Below are 13,469 nucleotides of genomic sequence, written 5' to 3' on the forward strand. Positions count from 1 at the left end.
TAACATGCCAGTATTTTACTGCCTAATTATCTGAACAGCTCACTGTGATCTTTTCCAAACTTCCTAGCAGCCTCTGACTCTGCCATGCAAAAGTAGTACAACGAGGTCTTTACTATTAAAATGGTATTAAAATGGGCTCATTAATATTTAAACAAGCACTTCAGGTGATTCTCTATCATCGCTGTGCGATTCTTCAAATGAAGCACTGGCTTTAACAACCAAAAATTACCAACTGGTCCGGAAGTGCCGGTACTGTGAAAAGTGTGTCTCAGGTGCATGTTTCTGGCTATGGCTCATGATAAAAATATTTTTAAAAACCCATCAAAACACCAACACGCTATTCACATAAATTATAGTACTATAGTGTTATCCCAGGACAAGCAGGCAGCATATTCTCACACATGGGTGACGTCACCGACGGAGCCCCGCAGCGGACAGCCTCGAAAGCAAACTTGCTTGAAGATCTCGATCTTTCGAGTGCTGCACTGTGCATGCGCGCGTGCCTTCCCGCCCAAACTAGGAGGCACATCTCCTGTGAGGCTCCTCAGTTCAACGTTTTCCGCGAAGCCGAGAAGACTTGTTCCTCTAGCTCTGCAGCGTTGTGCCTTCTCTTCACCGCGGCTGGATATTATTTGGTCGCTGTGCTCGTTTCTCGTTCTCTTTTCTAAAAAAAAAAAAAAAGTTGTGTTTTATTTTATTTTCGGGCCGCCGGGTGCGGAGGCTCGGGGCCTAGGCCCATTCTCCTGTCTCTCCGGTACGGACTTTGTATTTTCTATGTCCCGGCCCTTGACCGGGTTCAAGCGTTGCTACCAGTGCGGTAGGACGATCTCTATCACTGATCCTCATAGTCGGTGTATGATTTGTTTGGGCGACAGTCATCGACCCGAGGATTGTGTGCGCTGTCTGACCCTTCAGCCTCGAGCTTTTCGCCGCCGCTGTGACTGGTTTCTTCAGCTCCTCGCCGTTATGGAACCAGATAAAGCCTCGACCGTGTCGACGCCTTCCGCATCCAAGACCTCGACATCGGGGGTGTCCTCGGGCGTCAAGACTTCACCCTCGACGCCTGTACCGGCCTCGGCCTCGAAGACCTCAGTGTCCTCGGCCTCGAAGGCCTCGCCCGAAGCATCGTTCGAGGCAGTCGAAGCACCTGGCTTCTAAGCTACCGAAGTCTACAGAGGCTTTTCTAGGCTGCCGCATCGCTCCCATGCTCAGGGTGTTTCGTCTCCTCCATCATCGAGACCATCGCGATCGAGGACCCCTCCCTCGAGGCCTTTTTTGCGGGACTCGTCTCCTCCTGCGTCGATGCATTCCCTGCCTCGAACCTCGAAGACGTTGCCGTCGAGGAGTTTGAAGCGGAAACATTCCTTTACTCCAGTCTGGGAGTGGAGCTTCTTCTGTCACGGTGCACTTGGAGTCGGAGCCTGTGTCTCAATACTCCCATGAGGCTTCACCATCATATTCGGTGGCTCCTCAATCCCGTTCTGCCTCCCCTGAGGATGCTGCGACTTCGAAGTCTTCTTCGTTCGCCAAGTTTGTCTTTGACATGGGGCAGGCTCTTAATTTGGACTTGCACTCTGATTCCAAATACACCCCGGAATACTTGGCGGACATGGAACTATCTCATCCCCCCAAGGAGACTTTGAGGTTGCCCATGACTCCAGTCCTTAAGCAGACCTTCATGAGGAATATGGAGACTCGTTATGTCACGGCTATCCCGTCTAAGTTGGAGTCGCGATGCCGCACTGTCCCCTGCAAAGGGCTTCGAAAAGTCTCAATTGTCCCACCAATCCTTGGTGGTTGAGTCCTCCCTGAAGAAAGCTCACCCATCTAAGATTTCTGCAACTGTTCCCCCCGGCTGGGAGGGTCGGACCATGGACAAATTTGGCCGTCGATTATACCAAAATTCCATAATGGCTATCCGGATCTTAAACTACAACTATGTTTTTACCACCTACTTCAACCATTTCCTGAAGATGCTGCCATCCTTCTATCCGGACCTGTCCAAAGCCCGCCTCCAAGAGTTTAAACAAATCCTTCAAACTCTTTCACAATTGAGGCTTTTCATGTTGCAGGCATCTTATGATGCTTTTGAGCTTTCGTCCAGGGTGTCGGCTTTTGCGGTCACCATGCGTCGTCTTGCCTAGCTCCGCATAGTCGACATGGACCTAACCTACAGGATCGTCTTGCCAACTTACCCTGTCAGAGGAATGAACTTTTCGACGACTCCATTGAAGCTGCCACCAAGCGACTCTTCAAGCATGAGCGCTCTTTTGCTTCTCTGCTTAGGACGAAACCAAAGCCTTCTACTGCTCGGGCTTACAAACAACCAGCTCGTCGTTATCCTCAGAAGATGCAGCCAGCCTTCTCGAGACCTCCTCCTCGACGCCCTCAACAACGTCCTCAGAAGACTCAGGCGCCTGCTGCTGCCAAGCCGGCCCCATCTTTTTGACGTTCCGGGCTTGAGCATTCCAACCTCCCTGCATCCAAATTCTCTTCTACCCATTGGAGGTCGCCTTTCCCTGTTTTACTCCCAATGGGAAGGCATCACATCGGATCTCTGGGTTCTGACCATTATCCGAGAGGGATACTCTCTGCGCCTGCTTCAGGTGCCTCCAGATCACCCTCCAAGAGAGTGTCCTTCCAGGTCCTCGCAACTCCCCCTTCTTCTTCAAGAGGCTCGGGCTCTTCTTTGCCTTCGAGCGGTGGAGGAGATCCCGCTCTCTCAACGCAACCAGGATTTCTATTCCTGGTACTTCTTGGTGCCCAAGAAGACGGGGGATTTGCGACCCATTCTGGATCTTCGAGCCCTCAACAAATTTCTGGTCAAAGAGAAGTTTCGCATGCTCTCGTTACTGACCTTATACTCCCTCATAGATCAGGGGGATTGGATGTGCTTGCTGGATCTCAAAGAGGCTTATACTCATATCCCTTTCATCCAAACTTTCACAAATATCTCAGATTCAAGGTGGGGAATCTCCATCTCCAATACAGGGTTCTTCCCTTCGTCCTAGCGGCCTCCCCCAGGGTGTTTACCAAGTGTTTGGTCGTGGTGGCTGCGGCTCTTCGCTCTCGAGGTCTTCAGGTATTTCCATACCTGGACGACTGGCTTATCAAGGCCCCTTCTCTTCCAGAGATTATTGCAGCAACCCATCAGACTATTGCATTTCTTCAAAGTTTAGGGTTCCATATCAACTTTCCCAAATCTCAGTTGATCCCATCCCAGTCTCTGCAGTTCATTGGCGCGACTCTGGATTCTGTCACCATGAGAGCGTACCTTCCACTAGCTCGTCAAGCTTCCCTCATTCGGCTCTGTCAGCAGGTGTCTTGTCTTCCAACCATTTCTGCCCGACAGATGATGATTCTGCTCGGTCACATGGCTTCTACAGTTCATGTGACTCCTTTTGCAAGACTTCACCTTCGCATCCCTCAGTGGACCCTGGCATCTCAATGGCAACAAGCGCTGAACCTGCCTCTCGCCATATTGCGATAACTCCTTTATTGAGGAACTCTCTCCGCTGGTGGATGCTCTCTTCCAATCTTTCCAGAGGTTTGCGGTTCCACAATCTTCCTCATCAGAAAGTTCTCACGACCGATTTGTCCACTTAAGCATGGGGAGCCCACGTAGATGGTCTCCGTACTCAAGGGCTGTGCACTTCCGCAGATCGTCGATGTCACATCAATCTGTTGGAACTCAGAGCGATTTTCAATGCTCTCAAAGCTTTTCATCATCTTCTTCATGACCAGGTGGTTCTTGTCTGGACGGACAATCAGGTGGCCATGTATTATGTCAACAAGCAGGGAGGGACGGGTTCTCACTCCCTTTGTCAGGAGGCTCTGAGGCTGTGGCAGTGGGCAATTTCTCGCAACATCTTTCTCAGAGCTGTCTACATCCAAGGTCAACTAAACTGTCTGGTGGACAATTTGAGTCGTCTTCTGCAACCTCATGAATGGGCGCTCAATTCCCCAACACTTCGTCAGGTGTTTGCTCGATGGGGGACCCCTCAGATAGACCTTTTCGCGTCTCCCAGCAACTTCAAACTGCCTTGGTTTTGCTCCCGCATTTACTCGCCTCACTGTTTCGAGGCGGTTGCTTTTCTTCTGGATTGGAGGAATCAGTTTCTGTATGCCTTTCCTCCATTTCCTCTGATTCTCAGGACTCTGGTCAAACTACAGTCAGAATGCGCCACTATGATTCTGATAGCTCCTCGGTGGCCCAGACAACCGTGGTACTCCCTTCTACTTCAACTCAGCATCAGGGAGCCTCTACTTCTGCTAGTTTTTCCTTCTCTGCTCACTCAGAGTCAAGGGTCCTTACTTCATCCCAACCTGCAATCTCTACACTTGACAGCTTGGTACCTGTCCACATAACAGACTCTTCTCAATTTTCTCAGTCTGTTCAAGATATTTTACTTGCTTCCAGAAAGCCGTCCACTCGTCAATGTTACGGCCAGAAATGGACTAGATTTTCTGCTTGGTGTTCCACACGTCAGCTACAACCAATGTCTTCCTCCTTAGCATCCGTTCTGGACTATTTGCTTCACTTGTCACAATCTGGACTTCAATCTACATCTATTAGAGTCCATCTCAGTGCTATTGCTGCTTTTCATCAGCCTCTGGAAGGGAAACCTCTCTCTGCACATCCCATGGTTTCCCGCTTTATGAAAGGGCTTTTTAATCTTCATCCACCACTTAGACCGCCTCCAATGGTTTGGGATCTTAATGTTGTTTTGGCTCAACTGATGAAACCTCCTTTTGAACCACTTGACAAAGCTCACCTCAAGTATCTCACTTGGAAAACTGTATTTTTGATTGCCCTCACTTCTGCTCAACGAGTCAGTGAGCTACAAGCGTTGGTTTCGGACCCACCTTTCACAGTCTTTCACCATGACAAGGTGGTCCTCCGTACTCATCCCAAATTCTTACCTAAAGTGGTTTCAGAATTTCACATCAATCAATCTATTGTTCTGCCAGTATTTTTTCCAAAGCCTCATTCTCACCAGGGAGAAGCGGCACTTCATACTTTGGACTGCAAGTGTGCCTTGGCTTTCTACCTCCAACACACTCAACCTCATAGAACATCGCCTCAACTTTTCATCTCTTTTGATCCGAATAAGTTGGGACGCCCTATCTCAAAGCGTACCATCTCCAACTGGATGGCTGCTTGCATCTCTTTCTGCTATGCTCAGGCTGGTCTTCATCTGCAAGGTTGGGTGACGGGCCACAAAGTTCGAGTTATGGCGGTGTCTGTAGCTTTCCTCAGATCAACTCCTCTTGAGGAAATCTGCAAGGCTGTCACTTGGTCCTCGGTTCATACTTTCACCTCTCATTACTGTCTGGATACTTTATCCAGGAGGGATGGCCATTTTGGCCAATCTGTTTTGCAAAATCTTTTTTCTTAAACTGCCAACTCTTCCTCCATCCCCTTTTGCTTAGCTTGGAGGTCACCCATGTGTGAGAATATGCTGCCTGCTTGTCCTGGGATAAAGCACAGTTACTTACCATAACAGTTGTTATCCAGGGACAGCAGGCAGATATTCTCACAACCCTCCCACCTCTCCTGGTTGGCTTCTTGGCTAGGTATCTGCCCCCTTAGTTTGGGCAGGAAGGCACGCACGCATGCGCGGTGCAGCACTCAAAAGATTGAGATCTTCAAGCAAGTTTGCTTTCGAGGCTGTCTGCTGCGGGGCTCCGTCGGTGACGTCACCCATGTTTGAGAATATCTACCTGCTGTCCCTGGATAACAACTGTTATGGTAAGTAACTGTGCTATATGAAAAAAATCTAAAAAGCATGCATTAAAGGTGTGTATTATTACGTGCTTGTTGAAAGCTGACGATTGCACCCCTATCCATTTTCCAATGCAAGATCTTCCCTAATCAGGAGTACCACACTCTGGATTCAGTCTGGAGGTGAAGCCCTCCACTAGCCTTACTGTAGATCAGGTGGGAGCAGCCTCCCATAACCACTGATCAGGAAGTAGAAGTAAATGACTAAATGTTCCTGCCAAGCCCATCGGAATCTCAGGTCCCACAGGCTATCAAAAGTAGGCCCAGCAGCCCCCAATATGGCCTCTCCTGACCACTCCAAGCCAAACAATGGGAACTGGCAGCTGTGCTGAGCAGGCAGTTTGACCACGTGATCTGCCTGCTTAGGCCAGTGTGCTCTTGTTCACAGCTGGCTTGTGGTTTGGCACTTCCCAGGATCCCTGCAGTCCCTCTGGGCTCTGAAGATGGAAACCTTTTGCTTTTTGTCTTGGTAGTTGTTGCTGTATATTTTCTCCCCTCCCCCCCCCAATGGATTTCCCTGAACAGCAGAGAAATAAAGTAAAGTTGGGAAGCCAGATCCTTCTCTTGTTTTAAATATTTGAGGACCTAGATTATCCAAAGCCAGCAGGCACCACTGGAAGGGAGAGATGGTGACCCAATCTGACCACTACCCTGTACTCAACTGGCCCTCTACTCATGGACTAGAGGGCAGGAGGGAGGCTGTTAAGATTCTTTTGCCTAGTGCAGTGGGGAAGCCTGTGTACCAAGGAGTTAGGCTTAGATCCAGTATTAGCCTGAATAACCTTATCAGCTGCTGGAACTAGAAAAATACAGAAAAGCTTCCAGCAGAGCACTAGCCTACAACTCGGTGATGTCACTAGAAGTTTCAGCTCTCTACCTTCATTTGCTGGTAGGAAAGGGAACATCATCCCACTTGATCAGACTGCCGTGGCTATTAAAGCAGCGTTAGAAAGACATGCTCCACAAACATTCCTTAATCTACTTAAGATAAAAACAAAAACCAAACAATTGTCTAGTATTCTGACCTGGAAATGAGAGGGTTGTTGACTTGGCTGAACTCCAAACATAGAAATCTTCCCCCGGGTTTCAGCACCCGGTAAGCCTCCTGCAGTGCCTGTGAAAATGAGAGTGTCCTGGACATGAGTAAGTTGAGACCCCTAATTTATTTAAGAATTGCCATACCGGAACAAACCGAACATCCATCAAGTCCAGTATCCTGTTTCCATCAGTGGCCAACCCAGGTCCCAAGAACTTAGCTAGATCCAAAGTAGCTATGTGCTTTGTACATCTTATGTTTCTAGGAAATAGATGGAGGTGATGAGGAAGTTTGTAGGATGACAGTAGGTGTGTGGGGGGGGCAGGAATTTGTGGGTTTGGTTGTTTTTTGTTTTTTATTTTATTTATAAATTTAATAATTAACAATGTCAAATGATACCAAGGAAAAAAAGGTTTCTAACACCAAATTTAACAATAATTATACAACACAAAAAAATCCTTTTCAAGTCCACAATAATGGGGAGACATGCTACTTTACAACTAACAAAATTAAAGGAAAACTAAGAAATTGTTCTTGATTCATATGAATCTTAACCATTCCCTACTATTTGGGACTCTAACATCCTACCATTTCTCAGTAATGAATCATTTAAAGGCAAAAGAAAAAACTCATTTCTGTTCTCTAGCTATTAGAAATTGTTGCAATTGAATTGGATCCCAAAATACATATTCAATGTCTTGTAGTTTAACAAGACATTTACATGGAAATTTTAAGTAAAAAGATGCTTCAAGTGCTAAGACTCTTGTTCTTAATTTCAGAAATTATTTCCTTCTTAGCTGCGTTGCTCTTGAGACATCAGGAAAAATCCTCATCAAATCTCCACAAAATTTAGTCAACCTATTTTTAAAGTAAAGTTTCATTATTAGTTTAAGTTTAAGTTTAAGTTTTAAGTTTAAGTTTATTAGGATTTTATATACCGCCTATCAAGGTTTTCTAAGCGGTTTTACAATCAGGTACTCAAGCATTTTCCCTATCTGTCCCGGCGGGCTCACAATCTCTCTAACGTTAGCATTTTATCTATCTCACTCATGCATGTTATTACCATGGGGGACCTACTCTGGATCACATCCTAAGTATCCTCCAAAAACTCTGTCAGATTTATTTCATCTGTTACCAGGTGGTCTGCCTCCTAGTTGGATTGTATTTTCTTTTGCGGAATATAATAACAATTATTTATTGGGAAATTTTCCGCATTGGGTAATCCCAGTATTTCTTTAAAAAATTTTCTTAATAATATTTCAGAAGATAACAAATGAGTCACTGGGAAATTAACCAAGCGGAGATTCTTCGCTCTATGCATATTTTCCAACATTTCTATTTTAGAATGTAACATCGTAGAATCCTTAACAGCAGATACTGAGACAACTTGCAATGTATTAGTTTGAATTTCAACCACACTTAATCTTTTATCCAAACAACTTAAGTTAGAATCCACATTCTCAAATTTTTGAAACACAGAATGTAAATAATCCAAAGTTTGTTTCACTGATTCTCTGAGAAACCCTTCAACTCTAGAAATACCTAACCACAAATCTTTAATTTAAGGGTAATATCTTGTTTTTCCACTGCTTGTGGTTGATCCTCTACTACAGTGTTTTTCAACCTTTTTTGGGCAAAGGCACACTTGTTTCATGAAAAAAATCACGAGGCACACCACCATTAGAAAATGTTAAAAAATTTAACTCTCTGCCTATATTGACTATATATAAAGTAATTCTCTTGAATAGGAATCAAATAAACACAAAGAAAGTATTTTATAATTACTTTATTACGAAATAAAAATTATAAAATACTTTATTCAGTGCGAAACCTGGGCCTGTTTGGCTGAACACAAAGCTGATATTCTGGCTGGAATCGAAGAAAGACACACACGTAGCTCTTCGTCAACAGCTCTCAGTCTCTCTCTGTATTTGGATTTTATAGCATACAAAAATAGACAAATATACCCTCCATCCTTTTTATTAAACCACAATAGCAGTTTTTAGCGCAGGGAGCTGCGCTGAATGCCCAGCGCTACTCTTGACGCTCATAGGCTCCCTGCGCTAAAAACCACTATTGCGGTTTAGTAAAAGGGGACCATATTGTAAAATATAGACAGCAGATATAAATTCAGAACTGTGCATAGTAAGTGAAGGGAAGTTTTCATCTCTGGGAATTTACCCAGTTAACTATTAAGTTATTTGGGCAAATTCCTTTGAAAACTGTGGTAATACTGCCTCCACTTTGCTAAATTTAAAATAAAATCATTTTTCCTACCTTGTCTGGTGATTTCTGGTTGCACTTTCTTCTTCTGACTGTGCATCCAATCTTTCTTCCCTTCTATCAGCCTGTATGCTTTCTCTCCTCCACACCTCATTCCCTCCCCCAACTTTTTCTTCCTCTCTCCCTGACCTTTCTTTCTTTTTTTCTGTTTCTCTTCTTTCCTTCTGTTTCCCTGCCTGCCCCCTTTCTTTCTTTCTCCCTGCCGTTCCCCAAGCCACTGCCACTGCGGCTGCCATCGGGGAACAGGACCCACCAATGGATAACAGGCCCCAAAGCCGACGCCGACGCATGCTCTCCCTGACGTCAATTCTACAATCGGAAAGGAAGTTCCGCCCAGCCAGGCAGCGATTGGCTGGCCCGAACTTCCTCTCCGACTGTAGAATTGACGTCGGGGAGAAGAAGACTTATCGGCTCGATAGATTAGATCGCCAAGACAAAGTGAGTCCTGGGTGATCGACTCACTTTGCCTTGGCGAGCTACTGGCGCCCCTGCCTCGGGCCCCCTGTCAGCTCCGGGCCCGGTGGCCCTGCGGCACACCAGGCAACATCTCGCGGCACACTAGTGTGCCGCGGAACAGCGGTTGAAAAACACTGCTCTACTACACCTGAAAATTCAGGTGGTTTATATATTTTAGTAAAAACAAGTTTACTTGTCTGAGTAGATGATACCACTAATCCAGTAGAAATAGCGGGAGTAATATTCCCACTACCTCCAGATATTGGATGAAGGGGGGTGTCCTTTCGAGGGGGCTCAATGATGCTCCTGATGTGGGAGAGTTCATATCAAGTAAAGGTTGTGATGGAATTTCTGCAGGAAATGTCAAATGTCTGTCCATAGGACCAGAAACAGCAGGTGTTGAGCTCTTAGGCTTAATTTTTCTTTTACCCATAATGACAAATTAAAGTTATACAACCTGAGCTCCCGCTCCCCGTTGCTCCAAGGGGCTCCCAAGGGGCAAGACCTGCCCCTTAGGGCATGCCCTGCGGCTGCAGCCGCACCACGGCAGCAGGCTGCAATTTAAAGGAAAGAAGGACCCGATGACGTCAAGGGTCCGTCCTCCACAATGCCTGCCCGAATTCCACCTCCAGGGTAGCCGCCGCTGCGAGCATCACGGGGCAGCGATGAAGATCTCCTCCGACGTCCCAATTAAGAACAAGCAGCTCCCAAAGACACCGCGGCAGCAGGCTGCAATTTAAAGAAGATCCCAGCTAGGAGAGACGGACCCGATGACGTCAAGGGTCCGTCCTCCACAGTGCCTGCCCGAATTCCACCTCCGGGACCAGCCACCACTGTGGGCAACACGGGGCAGCAATGAAGATCTCCTCCGGCGTCCCAATTAAGAACAAGCAGCTCCCAAAGACACCGCGGCAGCAGGCTGCAATTTAAAGAAAATCCTAGCTAGGAGAGACGAACCCGATGACATCAAGGGTCCGTCCTCAACAGTGCCTGCCTGAATTCCACCTCCGGGGCCAGCCGCCGCTGCGGGCAACATGAGGCAGCGATGAAGATCTCCTCCGGCGTCCCAATTAAGAACAAGCAGCACCCCGGGTTTGGCTGTAATGTAGTTTTGGGGGAGGGGGTAGTTTTGGGAGTAGGATCAGTTTGCAGGATGGTGGAAGAGTTGAGGAAAGCAGTTTTTGGAAATGTGGGCAGTTGCAAGGGGTAATTTTTAGTGTTGATGCCAGTCAGTCATTTATAGGGTGGTGGGACAGATACTGTGGACTAAATTTTGTAGATGGGGCAGTTTGTAGTGTGGTGGAAAATGGAGATACAATCTTTTTCCCTAGATCGGACAGTTTGTAGTGTGGTGGAGGCTGGAGAGACAATCATTTTCCCCCCAATACATTTTTAATACTTGCAAAGCAGTTTTATTAAACAATCAAATACAAAAGTTTGATACAAAACCAAACCATCCCTATTCTCTCCAAAATGATCCCTCATCCCTTCCCTCCCTCCAATCTGTAGCCATTCTGTCCATTACTTCTACTAATTCTCAATTTCAGGGTCCAGTCATGAAGAGTAAGGCCTTGTGTTTTCCAATATGTTGCAATAACATTTTGCTACAGCTAATCCCATTCTCGTCAGCTGTCGTTGCTGTTTATTGTTTTGACAATTACCCAGACCTAAGCAACATTTTGGTGCCTTCTGTATACATATTCCATCAACATCTTCAAATGCTTCAAAATATCTGCCCAAAATTATTGTAGTTTAGACCAGTGGTTCCCAACCCTGTCCTGGAGGACCACCAGCTAGTCAGGTTTTCAGGATAGCCCTGATGAATATGAATGGAGCAGATTTGCATGCCTGTCACCTCCATTGTATGCAAATCTCTCTTATCCCAAAAGCCCGACTGGCTGTTGGTCCTCCAGGACAGAGTTGGGAACCACTGGTTTAGACCCCCACCACTAGATATGTAGAAAAGTTCCACACACCTTTTCTACTGTACCAACAGAGTTCAGATGTGAGGGGGAACATTCTTTCTTCGATAAGCATGGGATAGCAGATTCTCATAGATGGGCGATTTCATCAACAGAACCCTGATGTGGAGAACATCTCAGCCACTTTCTAGGAGCTTTTAAAAGGTTGAACCACACTCTCCTGCCTTACTACCTGCTGTCACAAGGGACTAGACAATATTTTCATCCATGGAGCTATGAAGACATGCTCTCCATCTCTCTCTCTTAGTTTGCATCTATTTTTTTCAGGTATTTTGCTTCATTTTCTCCCTTTGTTACATGCTGCATGGGACCAGCATTCCCTTTTCTTTGCCCTTTTGATAGTACTTAGCATTTTGGGCACTGAAGTTTTCTTTTTTTTCTGAGGTTTATTGGCTTCCTTAGGCCTGAGCACTCTAGTCAGGTAACTTTCTTTCTTCTCACCATTGAGACATTCAATTTAGCTTTGGCTATCTTTCCCAAATTGTTCCAGAAAATTTTCAGGGGGGTTAAAAGGAGACTTAAAAAGAACTCCCCACCGATTTTGCAGCCTTTCTGCTGCACAAGCATACAGGAGAGGAGAGGAGCGTGGGAGCCCTTGCTCCGCCCCTCCCCCGCATCGCCAGAGTCTTCGGGAGACTTAAAAAGAACTCCCCACCGATTTTGCAGCCTTTCTGCTGCACAAGCATACAGGAGAGGAGAGGAGCGTGGGAGCCCTTGCTCCGCCCCTCCCCCGCATCGCCAGAGTCTTCGGGAGACTTAAAAAGAACTCCCCACCGATTTTGCAGCCTTTCTGCTGCACAAGCATACAGGAAAGGAGAGGAGCGTGGGAGCCCTTGCTCCGCCCCTCCCCCGCATCGCCAGAGTCTTCGGGAGACTTAAAAAGAACTCCCCACCGATTTTGCAGCCTTTCTGCTGCACAAGCATACAGGAGAGGAGAGGAGCGTGGGAGCCCTTGCTCCGCCCCTCCCCCGCATCGCCAGAGTCTTCGGGAGACTTAAAAAGAACTCCCCAACGGCGTGCAGCCTTTCTGCTGCACAAGCATACAGGAGAGGAGAGAAGCGTGGGAGCCCTTGCTCCGCCCCTCCCCCGCATCGCCAGAGTCTTCGGGAGACTTAAAAAGAACTCCCCAACGGCGTGCAGCCTTTCTGCTGCACAAGCATACAGGAGAGGAGAGGAGCGTGGGAGCCCTTGCTCCGCCCCTCCCCCGCATCGCCAGAGTCTTCGGGAGACTTAAAAAGAACTCCCCAACGGCGTGCAGCCTTTCTGCTGCACAAGCATACAGGAGAGGAGAGGAGCGTGGGAGCCCTTGCTCCGCCCCTCCCCCGCATCGCCAGAGTCTTCGGGAGACTTAAAAAGAACTCCCCAACGGCGTGCAGCCTTTCTGCTGCACAAGCATACAGGAGAGGAGAGGAGCGTGGGAGCCCTTGCTCCGCCCCTCCCCCGCATCGCCAGAGTCTTCGGGAGACTTAAAAAGAACTCCCCAACGGCGTGCAGCCTTTCTGCTGCACAAGCATACAGGAGAGGAGAGGAGCGTGGGAGCCCTTGCTCCGCCCCTCCCCCGCATCGCCAGAGTCTTCGGGAGACTTAAAAAGAACTCCCCAACGGCGTGCAGCCGTTCGGCGTGCCGACGAAGGCGCACGACAAAGGCGCCTGCGCCTTTGTGAGCGCCTTCGTGAAGCGCCAACCAAGGAAGTAACCCGTCCCAACCCGAAGAGCCTATTGAACTCCACCACAGTAACCAGCCACCACTGTAACCAGCCTCAACAGGACTCCACCAGCCCCAAAAGACTCCTAGCGATAAACATGAAATCCAAAGTCATACACTCATCCCTCTAAAACAAAGGACAATTAAAAGAGCCTAAGGTGTAACTGAAAAGGAGGACACCACCTTAAAAAGACAAACCCGACGCCAGCACCACACAAGCCA

At 47.4% G+C, this 13,469-nt stretch overlaps 1 protein-coding gene across 5 annotated transcripts in view; it reads right to left on the minus strand.

Moving 5' to 3' along the window:
- The window catches only part of COQ5 (coenzyme Q5, methyltransferase), a 62,291-nt gene that overhangs the window by 9,662 nt on the left and 39,160 nt on the right, over positions 1–13,469 (minus strand). For all 5 annotated transcript variants that reach the window (XM_033955896.1, XM_033955897.1, XM_033955899.1 and 2 more), the window contains one exon: positions 6,811–6,899. In XM_033955896.1, coding sequence (XP_033811787.1) covers positions 6,811–6,899 — 89 coding nt within the window. The remainder of the gene's footprint in view (positions 1–6,810; positions 6,900–13,469) is intronic.

The sequence above is a fragment of the Geotrypetes seraphini genome, chromosome 8 (genome assembly GCF_902459505.1).
Source record: "Geotrypetes seraphini chromosome 8, aGeoSer1.1, whole genome shotgun sequence".
In the NCBI taxonomy this organism is placed as follows: domain Eukaryota; kingdom Metazoa; phylum Chordata; class Amphibia; order Gymnophiona; family Dermophiidae; genus Geotrypetes; species Geotrypetes seraphini.